Source organism: Sus scrofa, chromosome 15, assembly GCF_000003025.6.
Source record: "Sus scrofa isolate TJ Tabasco breed Duroc chromosome 15, Sscrofa11.1, whole genome shotgun sequence".
Lineage (NCBI taxonomy): Eukaryota > Metazoa > Chordata > Mammalia > Artiodactyla > Suidae > Sus > Sus scrofa.
This window is the reverse complement of record NC_010457.5, coordinates 46430862-46445776: the sequence shown is the minus strand read 5'-3', so window position 1 is coordinate 46445776 and position 14915 is coordinate 46430862. Positions and strand designations below refer to the sequence as shown.

Here is a 14915-nt window from a genome sequence, read left to right as displayed (position 1 = left end):
GCTGGCGGGGAGGAAGGAGGCGGAGGCAGCGCGGATCCGCCAGACGATTGGCCAGCGGTGGAGCTGTTAGGTCCGCCCACCCTGAGGCGGGGCCCTGGGCCGCTCCCCCGGAGTCCCGGTGCGCGTGCGCGGTGAGCGACGGCAGTCTGCGCGGCTGGAATGCAGCGCCCGCCATGAGGCGTGCGGAGTCCCCACGTCGGACGCGGTAGTTCCCAGCTCTAGTGCTTTTGGGGAAACGGGAGTCGCGGGCGGAGGTTTTGGTTTCTGCTGGCACGCACGTAACCAGGAAACGAGGGAGCTACGAGGCGCTCCGTGGCAATACCACCTTTGGAAGCTACCACGCGTGGGGCTGACGCCTTGGCCGCAGCCTCCAATTCTTTAGCTGCACGTTCAGAGTTGCCCGAGGCTTCGCTCTGTCCCCTGGGCCCTGGACACTTGGGGAAGAAAGCGGGATCTGGGGGTTTGGGGGTAGGTGGAGGGGCGACTGCCTCTTGGCTGCTCTGGGGGAAAGCTGGGTTGGGGGAAAGGCTCTCCTGGAGCTCTTTATACTGTTTAGCTGGAGTCATTCCTTTTTGTAAAACTTTAGAAAAAGACTTCCTCACTTCAGACTGTAGCCAGTGACTCGCACATCTAATCTCTGAACTCTTTCCTCAGCACTTTTTTTTCCCCAGATTAATCCTGCTAAAAGCTACAGCTGCAGCCATATATTTATTTTCCCTAACATCTTCAGTGATCTCCTTCTATCTACTGACATCTTTGAAAGCAGGAGTGAAAAATAATTTATTGCTATACTTTTAGAGGACAAGCTTGTTCTCTGAGATCGGTGTCCTTTTAGTTCCAATTGTTGGTTATAGTTTATTGTATATTTTGTAAGAGCCATAAAGTAATTTGGTAGTAATTCATAGTACTGAACTATGCACTGGTCCAAGGTGTCGACTGAGAAAAATGCACAACGTGGGAGTTGTGGGTTCAGTTTTTTATTCAAGACTTTACTGAGGACTCTAGCCCCGGAGACAGCCTTCAAATAGCTCTGAGGAACTGTTCCTAAGAGGTGGTTAGGAGACTAGTTTACATGTGATTTTTTTTGTTAGGAAATCCATGCAGTTAACATGTATCTTGGTAAAAGATCACTGCTAGTCACAGAGAACAAATAGCTCAGCTTAATGATTGTAGTGTTTTTCTATGCATGGGAAGGTGCAAAAGCAGAGTTTGTTAAAATTCTTGGTGAAATGTGTCTAACTGCCTGAAGGCTTGTTTGTCCAAAGCACAGAGCATCCCTTTATCACCTTTAATTTCCTCTGTCTGAAGCAGAGTGCCCATCATGGCATCATCTTAATCTCTCTGAGGCATCAATTGCACTGTTGGCCCATGGCTGCAGCAGGTTAATCTTGAAGACTTGGATGGTGAGCAAATTGCTCTTTGCTCTTTTGTTTCCAAGGGGTAGTTTTAAACATTTATACGCATACTTGAACATAAACATGTATATTTGTGTTCAAACATATTATAGAATCATGCTTGTGTTCTGTTTTTTATGTTTAAACTAGTCACAATACCTTGTTTATATTTAAAGAATGTGAGAGATATATGAGAATACCTGTCCATGTTGCCAATTTTCCTTTTCTCGTGTTTTTCAATTCGATAAGCACTATTTTTCAAAGCATATATTAAGCTTCAGGTTTACACAGATGTTCATTATCAGGAATTCCTAACTAATAGAATTATTATGAGAGCGTTCCTAGAGTTCTGGACATAGGTATTGCAGTTAACATATGCAATGGGATATTTGTGTGATGCTACACATCCATATTGCATCCTTTTTCTTGAAAACAAGATTCTGTTCAGCATGCATTGAATCTTGTAACTATTGTTAGCTGCCTATTACGTATGTAATTTTCACGAGGAAAGAGAATTTTGTGAGTAGTTGTTAAAGCTTTTGCCCCTTTAATCACTGCACACCTGTCCATTGCTCATAATGTTTCAAAAACATTCTTTATATGTCAGCTAAGTATCTGGTTTACTCTTAGAAATGGGCCTAAAAGCTTTCTAGAAACTAAACAAAGCTGGTAGAGTACAAAAAATATACAGAATAAATACATTTGGGGGACAATATCTTACTGGCAAGTAACTGGAGTTTTTTACTAAACATGTAGCCGGTAGGATCAATTTTCTAGAGTGGAAGATGGTCTAAGATGCATATTCAACAGGCACTCTTCTAAGAATTGATAATTCTGCTTATGCTTAATTTGCTGATAGATGTGTTTCCAGAAGGAATATACCATTTTAGAGGGAATGTTTTAAAAAGAAAAATGTTGGGTGATGGCTAAGTGACCAAATGAGTCTTGAAAGGGAAGCGCTTTCCTAGGTAGTCCAGGAGGGAAGAGGATTTATATATGTAAAATATCTTAACAATGTTAAGAAAACTATGTGTAGTTCAGTCTGGTTGCAGTATGGTTACACGAACAGCAGTGATGTGAAATAAAGACTTACAAATGAAAAATTATATTAAATGACCACTAATGTCTATTCCAATTTATTATTATATTAATATAATTTAAGTACATTAAATTGGCATTAACTGGGCACTTAACTGTGTCCCAAGATTAATACAGATACATATTATCAGGTTGTCTTACAGGAAAGCAAACTGAGACTTAAGAGTTTCAATAACTTATCTAAGATCATATCATTAAGAGATGGAGCTGGAACTCAGCCAGTTTGACTCCAGAGCCCACAGTCTTATATATCTATATTTTAAAGAATTGTGGTCATCATTGGGTAGATTCAAAGATACTAAGATTAAAGCAGAAGAGGAGTTCCCTTTGGGAGCAGCAAAAAGTTCCCTTTATGGCACAATGAAAATGAAGCCAAGTCACATCCATGAAGTTGCAGGTTAGATCCCTGGCCTCGCTAAGTGGGTTAAGGATCCAGAATTGCCATGAGCTGTAGCGTAGGTCACAGACAAAGCTCAGATCCCATATTGCTGTGGCTGTGGTGTAGGTCAGCGGCTACAGCTCCGATGAAGACCCCTAGCTTGGGAACCTCCATATGCCATGGGTGTGGCCCTAAAAGAAAAGGCAGTAAATAAATACACAAACAAATAAATAAAGCAGAAGAAAGTCCTTAGAAAAAATTACTACAATCCATTGAAAAACAGTTCTTTCATTTGATGACCATTAATGTAGCCTTGTTTCTAGAACTGAATATCCCAAAGTGCTCAGCTCAGTGCCTTCTATAAAAGGAATTCCTCTTGAGTAAATGAATATGTGCTAGTAGGTGAAATTTATTAAATAAAAGTATTTGTTGGATAGGCTGAATTAGAATTAGGCTAATTTCATCTATTTCCTATTTGCCTTTATTGACCAAAAAGATAACTGGAAAATATTCCCTAAATGAATAGCTTTGAAAGCAGGAGTAATTACAAATACCTACTAATCTCCATTTATCACTATTATATAACATTTCACTAAATTGTATACATTTAGTAATAATGTCATGGAAAACTTTAGCTCTGAAGAAAGTGAAGGAATATAAAGTAAAACTAAAAGTTTCAACTAGTTGACTTGGTTTCACATGTATTACTTTTAAATCTTATGAGAATTTTATAACCCCAAAATATATTCAAGTAATATTCACCAAACATTTCTGAATATGATGTTTAAATTATTTAGGTAGCCATGTTATTTATCTTAATGTTGACCATATTCCACTGAGCCTTAAAAGTAACTAAATATTAATTACTAATAATGGTGCATGACAATCGTATTTCTATAGCTCACACACCAAGGATGATGTATGAAAACTTTTCAAAGATAGAAGATGGCATTTCAATAAATGGTATTTGGTTTTAAACAGTTTTTCAAACATCCACAGATTGAAAATTACTTGAACTAATCAAATACAATTCTGGTCTTCATTGGCATGGGCAGTCAGGAAATCCATGATCCTAGTATGATTATAAAAGTAAAAGGATTTCCTACAAAGAAATTTTTGTGCCTTAATATATAAATGCTTCCGGCCTCACTTACTCAAACTTCTTGGAGAAGGTGATAAATTATATAGTTATTCTACACAACTGCTGCTCCAGGATATTGGGCACAAGGGATAGTTAGAGAAAGGAGAAGGGAGGGAGAAAGGAGGGACGAAGAGGAGAAAGACAAAAGAATTTCAAACACTTCATGTAGATACTCCCCACTCCAGGAAGTAAGTAGAGAGTAATCCTCTCCCCACTCCATCCTCTTGAGTGTAGCTTGCACATAATGACTTGCCACCAAAAAGTAGAGTATGGGCAGTGGGACAAAAGTAACTTTACAGTGGAGACGCCTGTCAAACACTATGCTGGCTAGTAATTGTTAATATCAGTGATAGGTCATGATGATAGCACGCACTCCTGATATGATGTGTTGAGAAGGGTACTTTACCTCTGCATCTTCCTAAAAGCCCATAACTCAAGTCTAACCATGAGTAAAAGATCAGATAGACCCAGATTGGGAGACATTCTACTGGCTAGCCAGTACAAAAAATAAGGAAAACATGAGAATCTGCCATAGACCAGAGGAGGCTAAGGAGACAGGATGACTAAAGTAGTGTAGTGTGGTGTGGTAACCTGAATGGGATCCTGGGACAGAAAGAGGAAATCACAGTAGAAACCCCCTGCCCCCGCGTCTACATTTTCAATTTCTGTGGTTTTAGGCCAACCATGGTCTGAATATTAAGTGGAAAATTTTGGAAATAAACAACTCAGAGACTACAAATTGCATGCTGCTCTGAGTAGGGTAATGAAATCTCATTCGATCCTGCCCAGAGGTGAATCATCTCTGTGTCCAGGTTAGTCACCTAGTAGCCATCTGGGTTACCAGATTAATTTGTGTTCAAATAATCTCTATTTACTTTATAATGGCCCCAAAGCACAAGAGTAGTGATGCAGGCAGTTCAGATATGTCAGACAAGCTGTAAAGTGCTTCCTTTAAGGGAAAGATGAAAGTTTTTAATAAGGAAAGGTAAGAAATTGTATGCTGAGGTTCTTAGGATCTACATTAAGAGCAAAACTTCTATTTGTGAAATGGTGAAGAAGGAAAAGGAAATGCATGCTAGTTTTGCTGTCATACCTCAAATTGTTACACTTAGTTAACTTTCCAGAAATAGTAATGACAGAAGATAGCTAAACCGCCATGAAGCTAGTTTTAACAAGACAAGGAACAAAAAATGTCACAAAGTTATCACAACTATTGCTAAATTTTTTATTCTGACCAACATATGTTAGTTCCTTTGTAAAACACCCTGCCCATTGCATTGATCACTGGGAGGTCGTCTCAGGCTGTTGTTCTCTAGAATATTCAGTTATTGGGGAACACATCAGTTTGAACTTTTTTCCACGCCTATAAGGATATTATAATATGTAATATAATTAAATACATAACTGGAGAAATATGAACGAGAAGTGAGAGCTGCGATTTTTTTTTTTTTTTTTTTTTTTTTTTGCTTTTTAGGGACTTATCCTTGGCATACGGAGGTTCCCAGGCTAGGGGTCCAATCAGAACTTTAGCCGCTGGCCTACACCAGAGCCATAGCAATGCGGTATCCGAGCTGCATCTGCAACCTACACCACAGCTCATGGCAACGCGAGATCCCCAACCCCCAGGGATCAAACCCACAATCTCATGGTTCCTAGTCGGATTCATTAACCACTGCACCACGACGGGAACTCTGAGAGCTGTGATTTTTTTTTTTTTTTTTTTTTTTTTTTTTTGCTTTTTAGGGATGTATCCGCAGCATATGGAGGTTCCCAGGCTAGGGATCCCATCGGAGCTGTAGCCACTGGCTTACGCCAGAGCCATAGCAACTCAGGATCTGAGCTTCGTCTTCGACCTACACCACAGCTCACGGCAATGCCGGATCCTTAACCTGCTGAGGAAGCCAGGGATCGAACCCGCAACCTCATGGTTCCTAGTCAGATTCGTTAACCACTGCACCACAACGGCAACTCCAAGAGCTGTAATTTTTAAGAAAAGTAAATTGAATGCTTACATACTTCTCAAGTAGCTAAAAAAAGTGCTTTCATAGTAGATTAAGATAAATTAACTATAAAAGATGAGGATAAGTAGTTCTATACTCAGACTGTTCCACAGGTATTTTTCAGTTCATAATCCATTCTAAGGAATCATTATCTGGAATTCATTTCCATACAGCTTATGCAAGAAAGACAGCTCTAAACACTCACATTTAACCTCTATTTAAAGAAATAGCTTCTGACCCTAAGTGGAAAGATGGGAAAATAACTATATATATGTACATATTTTAAAATGTATATCATGTTTGTATACTCTCACTAATTTCCACTTTGTTGTTTAATTGACCAACTACAAGTTGTAACAATACTAGATAAGAGGGCTCTTACTGCATTGATTGGACAACCTATTTCTTTTTTTTTTTTTTTTTTTTGCCATTTCTTGGGCCGCTCCTGCAGCATATGGAGTTTCCCAGGCTAGGAGTTGAATTGGAGCTGTAGCCATCGGCCTACGCCAGAGCCACAGCAATGCGGGGTCCGAGCCACGTCTGCAACCTACACCACAGCTCACAGCAACACCGGATCGTTAACCCACTGAGCAAGGGCAGGGACCGAACCCGCAACCTCATGGTTCCTAGTCGGATTCGTTAACCACTGCGCCACGATAGGAACTCCATGGACAACCTATTTCTTTAAGAAATAGAGAGTCGCTGAATATATAGCTACCTTCAGAAAAAGCATACATTATAATATTTTTGCAGGCCATAGCTAATTGATATATTTGATGTATAATTTATCTAGTATAGAAAGTTGAAACGCGTTTTCTTATAGTAAATCAAATTTGTCAAAATTTGTTAATATCCTACCCAAATTAATCTTTGTTCTTAAGAGGAAAAAGTATATAGATAAAATGTTGAGAGTTCCATCATGGCTCAGAGGAAACAAATCTAACATCCATGAGGACTCAGGTTTGATCCCTGGCCTTGCTAAGTGGGCAGTAGGTTAAGGATCTGGCATTTCCATGAGCTGTGGTGTAGGTCACAAATGAGGCTCAGATCCCATGCTGTGGCTGTGGTGTAGACCAGCAACTACAGTTCTGGTTCGACCCCTAGCCTGGGAACTTCCATATGCTGTGGGTGCAGCCCTAAAAAGAAAAAAAAAAAAAAAAATGTTGATTTTGCTAATCAAGCAACAAAACAAGTGGACAACAGTAATATATGATGTTGTGATAATTTCAAAGCATATATCTAATATCCTACATTTTTCAGCTACTTTAAGTAATGTGTATTTTTAAAATAGAAGAACTGAGTTCCAAATTTTTAACATATTTTCCCAAATTATCTAATAAATAATTTCATTATAGTTATTTTATGCAAGTTTCAATTGATAATATAAACTTCTTACATGCTTAATGTTTTTAAGAATTAAATAACCAAGATACTTTGAGAGTTCCTTGTGTAAATACCATTAAGTGCATAAATCACCTAGACTAATAATGATATTTAGGACTTCATGAAATCTGATCTCTTACCCAACAAAATTGAGAAAGATGATATTATTACTGTTATCTAGAAGTTGTCTAAGGACCTGGGGTGGAGACAAGCAATGTTGTGGGTTCCTTCGTGATTATTTTATAAAAAGTTAAGCCAGTTTTCCTGTTCAGTGAGGCTTTCCATGGTCAGCAGATCATTAGGACACTAGGACAGCAGGTCAATTTAAATTTGTGTTGTTAACAGATTTTCGTCACTTCCCATTATGATTCTGTGTCTTTTCTCAACTTTCTGTACACTTCGAGGATGAGCAATTATTACACATTGATTAACTTACTCATATATTTTACTACATAAAATCTTTAGTGTATTTGTTACTATAACAACAGCAACTCTTCTGTACATATTAACTTCCATAAATCCAGAAAATAAATACAGTCACTAATCTTCCTATTCACTTACCTTTGGATGTTGAGTGAATCCCCTATGTTGGCCCTAACTGGCCAAAAAAGCCACACAATGGGAACAAGACAATCAAGGCATGTGAGTCCCATTAAGATTTTGAACAAATCAATTTAGAATTTTTTTTTTGCTTATTTATTAGAGAAAAATAAAAATAAAATTTATTTTTTAATGATTTTTATTTTTTCCATTTTAGTTGGTTTACAGTTTCTGTCAATTTTCTACGATACAACAAAGAGACCCAGTCACACACATATATATACATTCTTTTTCTCACATTATCCTCCATCATACTCCATCACAGGTGACTGGATATAGTCCCCAGTGCTATACTGCAGGATCTCTGCCTATCCACTCCAAATGCAATTGTTTGCATCTATTAACCCCAGATTCCCAGTCCATCCCACTCCCTCCCCTCCCCCTTGGCAACCCACAAGTTTGTTCTCCAAGTCCATGAGTTTCTTTTCTATGGAAAGTTTCATCTGTGCTGTGTATTAGATTCCAAATGTAAGTGATATCATATGGTATTTGTCTTTCTGACTGACTTCATTTAGTATGAGAGTCTCTAGTTCCATCCATGTTGCTGCAAATGGCATTGTTTTGTTCTTTTTTATGGCTTAGTAGTATTCCATTGCGAATATATACCACATCTTCTTAATCCATTCATCTGTCAATGAACATTTAGGTTGTTTCCATGCCTTGGCTATTACGAATAGTGTTCAATGAACATACGGGTGCGTGTGTCTTAGAAAAATAAAATTTAAAAGCTGCTAGGCTCTCCCATAAGTACTTACCAGTTTTTATCTGGTAGTAAAAAACATCCTGTCTCTTCCCCTGCTTTTTTTCTCATTTCATGGCATGATGTAAATTTACCACACCCAAAAGGAAGGGCATGGGGAAAAAAACACTTTTGTTCTAAATAAACAAATGTACCTAACTGGAAGGGGGGGAAAATCAAGGAAAAATAGAAAGCTATTGCCGGATTCAGTGTTGTCTTCTTAGGTCTCGTTAATAATTAGAATATGCTAAGTTTCATATATGTATAGATTATGCTTCCAGTTATTATATGAACACTACTTTTTAAAACTAACTATTGGACAATGGCAAAGACAAGAACAGTGACATTAAACACAGGCCTTTGTCCTTTGCCCAAATACTTGTTTAACCCTGCTTTTATGGGCACCAGGAATGTTATTCATCTATTATAACAGTTACTTTAGTGCCGAATCTCAATTTTAAAAGAACTTTTAAATAGAGTTTTTCATTATTTCGGTATTGGATTAGGCTAACCATTCTTTAAGTGCCAAAAGAACCAAGTAGAAACATCAGCAAATATCATTAAATTAATAACAGAATTTTAAAACTTGCTAAAAGTTACAAAGAGTGTATAGCCTCATATTTTCACAACCTACTCGACGGCACTGTGCTGGGGCTAGGACTCAGTCTACTGTTGCCCTCATGGCTAAAGTTTTTTTTCAGGGAAAGGATACACAACAAGATCAGCTGGGAAAAAAAGACACAGAGTCTGGAGAAATCCATGCACTGGCTTTTGCTCTCTCCCCTCCACAGAGAAACCCACCAAGTGTGTGCCTTTTTCCAGCAGTGAATAAGGCAGGAACATATATGCTGTGTTTCTGCTTAAGGAAGCCCATTAGAGACTCAACACCCAAGCTTTTTTTTCAATTGGGCGCTGATCATGTTGGCATCTTCCATAACTGATGAGATTATAGAATTCCAGAGGGAAAGCAGGTATTCACCATATATCACATCATTGATACAAGTAATATAAGCATAGCAAATTTGTCTTACATATTAGGCTAGTAAGTCTAAAGGACAGCTTAAGCGTCAAGTTCCCAGATGCCAGCCAAGAACCAACCTTACCCATGGCATATGGAAGTTTCCAGGCTAGGGTTCAAATTGGAGTTGCAGCTGCCAACACACACCACAGCCACAGCAATACCAGATCTGGGTCACATCTGTGACCTACACCACAGGTCACAGCAATGCCAGATCCTTAACCCACTGAGCGATGCCAGGGATTGAACCCATGTCTTCATGGATACTAGTTGGGTTCATTACTGATGGGAAGTTCCCATCTATGCTAATTCTTTTATGCACAGGTACACAAGAATAACCCCTAAAAGACACTAATATACCTAAAACTAATTTTGTAGAAGTTTTACATTTGAATTACCTTTGGCGGAGTTACCGTCGTGGTGCAGTGGTTAACGAATCTGACTAGGAACCATGAGGTTTCGGGTTTGATCCCTGGCCTTGCTCAGTGGGTTGGGGATCCGGCGTTGCCATGAGCTTGGTGTAGGTTGCAGACGCGGCTAGGATCCCGAGTTGCTGTGGCTCTGGCGTAGGCCGGAAGCTACAGCTCCGATTCAACCCCTAGCCTGGGAACCTCCATATGCCGCGGGAGCAGCCCAAGAAATAGCAAAAAATATATAAATAAATAAGTAAATTACCTTTGGCTATTCCATAAGAATTTACAAACCTTTTTTAGAGCATTTTATCATGTTCACAGAGGTTTGCTTTTTTTTTTTCTTTTTTTATTTAGAGCCGCACCTGCAGCACATGGAAGTTCCCAGGGTAGGGGTCATATTGGAGCTGCAGCTGCCAGCCTATGCCACAGCCACAGCAATACCAGATCCTTAACCCACTGAGCAACGCCAGAGATCGGACCCGCATCCCCATAGATACTAGTCAGATTCTTAACCCGTTGGGCGCAACAGGAAATCCACAAAGGTTTACATTTTTATTTAAGGTAATTTAAAAAGAGAAGGAGAGATCGTATAGCAAGGATGGCTATTTAGGAGGTCTCAGTGCAAATATCCAAAATTTTACATTAATAAAATGGCACGCCAGCCCCAATGTGCATAGTGTGTTTAATGTATGATCAACACAGAGAGAAGCACAAGGCATTTTCTTCTAGGCTACCTGGTATACAAGATTCAAGCATCCTCCAAGGATGGGATGGGATTTTCCCAAAATCCAAACAAGTTTGGACCTGGTTGGAGTAATTTTTTAAGTATCTGTGATTTGTTGCAGTGACCCTGTGTGGTTCTCGATCTTTCAACTTTACATTTACATTATAGCTAACAAGAGAATATCATTTTGCATGTCCAGCTAGTACCTGTTTCCGGGCAAGAGAGATGCTCCTACCAGAAGCCTCTGCTTGCTTCTGGGGTTGGGTCTTTACTCTCAACTTCACCAAGGACTGCAGAGCTTAACCATTTCCCCTTGTGTCAGTTTTTCATCTGAGCCTTCATTCTCCTCCCCTGCATCTTGAGCCCAGAAACTATTTCACTTGACCTTTTCTGACTTTGTCATCTTTCCCTAGTTGTATCTTTCAGCTTGTTTAGGTCCAGACTGATTGTAATCAGAGACAAGGGTATCTCCAGCATGACTAAGGTCCAGGCATGTCTTCTGCAGCTCCAGCAGCCTGGTTCCTCTACTAGGCTCCCCTCACCAGATCTGATACCTGACTGGCCATGTTTGATGGTGAAAATTTTTCCCATTGATCCATATTATTCGTGTAATATTTTCTGTAATCTTTCACTATAGAAAGAGGATGAGGAAAGTCTAGTCTTCCATGTTTTCACCATTTCTAAAGCCACATTCCCAAATGGAGTATGTGCATAATGGTAGTCACCTTCTATTTCAGTATATAAAACCACTCTCACCTAAACAAAATTGTGTCTAAAATTTAAATGATTTCAATACTTAGTTGTACCATTAAAATACCTGCAAACTTAATCTAAATACTTATTTTACCTATTACAGATAATATGCAAGTAGAAGCTATTCATCAATAGAAGTTTCCTTCTGTAATTGGATACATTACCACTTAAAGTAGAAATTCTCTCTTTTTTTTTTTTTTTCAAACATCCCCCTGCCCCCCTCCCTGCCCCTCCAGCATTTTAGGCCTCATCCTCAGCAAATGGAAGTACCTCAGCCAGAGATCAAGTCTGAGCTGAAGCCACAACCTAGGCCAAAGCAGTGGCAAAATGGATCCTCAACCCACTTTGCCAGGCCAGAGATTGAACCAGCGCCTCCACAGAGATAATCCAGATCATTAACCCATTGTGCCACAGAAGGAACTCCCTCATTTCTAACTCTATCTCTAAATAACAGGGTTTTTTTTTTCCTTTGAACACAATTTGAACACAAAGTGTAAAGACTAAAGTTACCTGTAAAAGATTTAATACCAATGCTTTAAAACAGGACTACTCAGTTAAAGGTATAACAAACAATGGGGGAATATTGGTCTTTTCAACAAATGGTACTGGGCCAGTTGGATATCCACATGCAAAATAATTCATTTGGACCAACCCCCCCCACGTCATATACAAAAATGTCTCAATATAGGAGTTCCCATCGTGGCGCAGTGGTTAACGAATCCAAACCATGAGGTTGAAGGTTCGGTCCCTGGCCTTGCTTAGTGGGTTAACGATCCGGCGTTGCAGTGAGCTGTGGTGTAGGTTGCAGACGCAGCTCGGATCCCACGTTGCTGTGGCTCTGGCGTAGGCCAGTGGCTACAGCTCCGATTCGACCCCTAGCCTGGGAACCTCCATATGCCGTGGGAGCGGCCCAAGAAATAGAAAAAAAAAAAAAAAAAAAAAAGTCTCAATATAGATCAAAGACCTAAGTACAAGAGCTAAAACTACAAAATTTTTAAAACATAAGGGTAAATCTTTGTGAGCTTGGATTAGGCATTGGTTTGCTTAGATATGACACCTAAAGCACAATAGAAAAAAAGAGAGAAAAAATTAGAAAAATTGAACTTCAGCTCCTATAGTTCAATAGAAAACAAACGAACAAACAAAAAAACAAATAGCCCAATTAAAAAATGGGCAAAAAGGAGTTCAGTGGCTCAGTGGTAACAAACCCAGCTAGTATCCATGAGGATGTGGGTTCAATCTCTGGCTTCACTCAGTGGGTTAAGGATCCAGCACTGCCAAGAGCTCTGGTGTAGATCACAGATGCGGCTTGGATCCCACATTGCTGTGGGGTAGCCTGGCAGCTACAGCTCCAATTTGACCCCTAGCCTGAGAACTTCCATATACTGCAGCTGCATCCCTAAAAAGGAAAAAAAAAAAAAAAAGGCAAAAAACCTGAATAGGTATTTTTCAAAACATATATATGGACAAAGTTATATAAAAAGGTATTTTACATCACTAATCATCAGAGAAATGCAAATCGAAACTATAGTAAGATATCATTCCACACTTTTTAGGATGGCTAGTATCAAAAAACAAAAGATTAGCAAGTGTTGGCAAAGATAGAAAAGGAATGTTGAAAGTTTTGTAAATTGGTGCATCCACTATGGAAAGCAGTATCGCTATTCCTCAAGATATTCAAAATAGAACTACCATGTAATTTAGCAATCTCACTTCTGGTATGTGGCCAAAAGATTTGAAATCTCTCACAGAGAGATTTTCCCTCCCACGTTCATTGTGGGAGTATTCATATAGCCAAGACATGGAAGCAACCTAAATGTCCATTAATGAATGAGTAGATGAAGAAAATGTGGTAGCTACATAAATTGAATATTATTCAGCCTTATGAAGGAAGGAAAATTTTCCACTTGCAACATGGATGAACCTGAAGGACATTTTGTTCAGTGAAATAAGCCAGACATACAAGAACAAATATAACATGATCCCACTTACATGAAGTATCTAAAATAGTCAAACTTATAGATGCAGAGTATAGAAAGGAGGTTACCAGGAGTCTTGATGGCTACAGAAATATATACCTTTTGCTTTTTAAAATCATGTCTTAGTTCTCATTTTCTGAAATTAAAAAAGTGCTACATTTTGGCTTATTCTCTTATAAGAGTCCTGCCATTTTGAACAATCATGTTGGTTCTGCACTTTGGAGAACAGCATGGAATATTGGTGAAGTGCACAGGTGCTATGGCGTCCCAGCTGTCCCACTTCCCAGCCCTGTGACCTGAGGCAAGTTACTAAACTTCTTCACTGTTGCCTCAGATTCTTCATACATTCAGTGGGCCTAATAATAGCTGGTATTTCATAAGGTTTCATAGGAGTTACCATCTGAAAAGAACTTAGAAGAACAAATTCTGGCATATAGTAAGAGCTCAATAAATTTTTGCTTATATTTTATAGATGCTCTTCAAATCTTTTAAGCTACAGCAACAAAATACATGTGCAGTATATAACCACAGTTGGCAACATGAGTTTATTTATATATTTATTTATTTTTGCCCTTTTTTTTTTTTTTTTAAGGCTGTACCCACCATGGCATATGGAAGTTCCCAGGTCAAATGGGAGCTGCAGCTGGCCTATGCCATAGCCACATCAACATGGATCTGAGCCACATCTGTGACCTATGCCACAGCTCGTGGCAACACCAGATCCTTAAACCACTGAATGAGGCCAGGATTGAACCCGCATCTTCAAGGATACTAGTCGGATTCATTACCATTGAGCCACAGTGGGTACTCCCAACATGAGTTTAAATTAGGTAAAGTTTTGTTTTCTGATTTGTTTCATTTCTGGTGAACTTCCTAAATGTGCCAACTTTTCTTAGCCTTTTTGGATACAGTAGCACATGGGGTTAGTATCTTCAATGAAATTAAAACTGCTATAACCAGTTTCTGAGTAGAGCGATAGTGCTATAAACATCAATCAATTTGGACTCTTTCTTCTAAATACTTTATTTAATATTGCTTCACCCTAAAGTTCTTTGGAAACTTTTATATTTACTAGTGCAACCATTGATTTTTGGAATCATATAAGCAAAGAATTTTGCATGTCTAGGAACAGACATTTTGAAGTCCACTGGTTCATACTACTTATAGGACAAACTACAGATGAGGAAGTTGACTCTTTAAAAGTTGGCTTTTTTTTTTTTTTTTGGTCTTTTGAGGGCCTCACCCATGGCATATGGAGATTCCCAGGCTAGGGGTCTAATCGCAATCGGAGCTG

At 39.0% G+C, this 14915-nt stretch overlaps 1 protein-coding gene across 9 annotated transcripts in view; it reads left to right on the top strand.

Moving 5' to 3' along the window:
• The window catches only part of LRP2BP (LRP2 binding protein), a 62256-nt gene continuing 47429 nt past the window's right edge, over window positions 89-14915 (top strand). For 2 of the 9 annotated variants that reach the window (XM_021074535.1, XM_021074532.1), the window contains exons 1-2: window positions 119-468; window positions 1312-1403. Coding sequence is in view for 4 of the 9 variants with exons in the window: in XM_021074532.1 (XP_020930191.1) it covers window positions 1401-1403 (3 nt within the window). In the remaining 5 variants the exon portion in view is untranslated. 9 annotated transcript variants of the gene reach the window in all.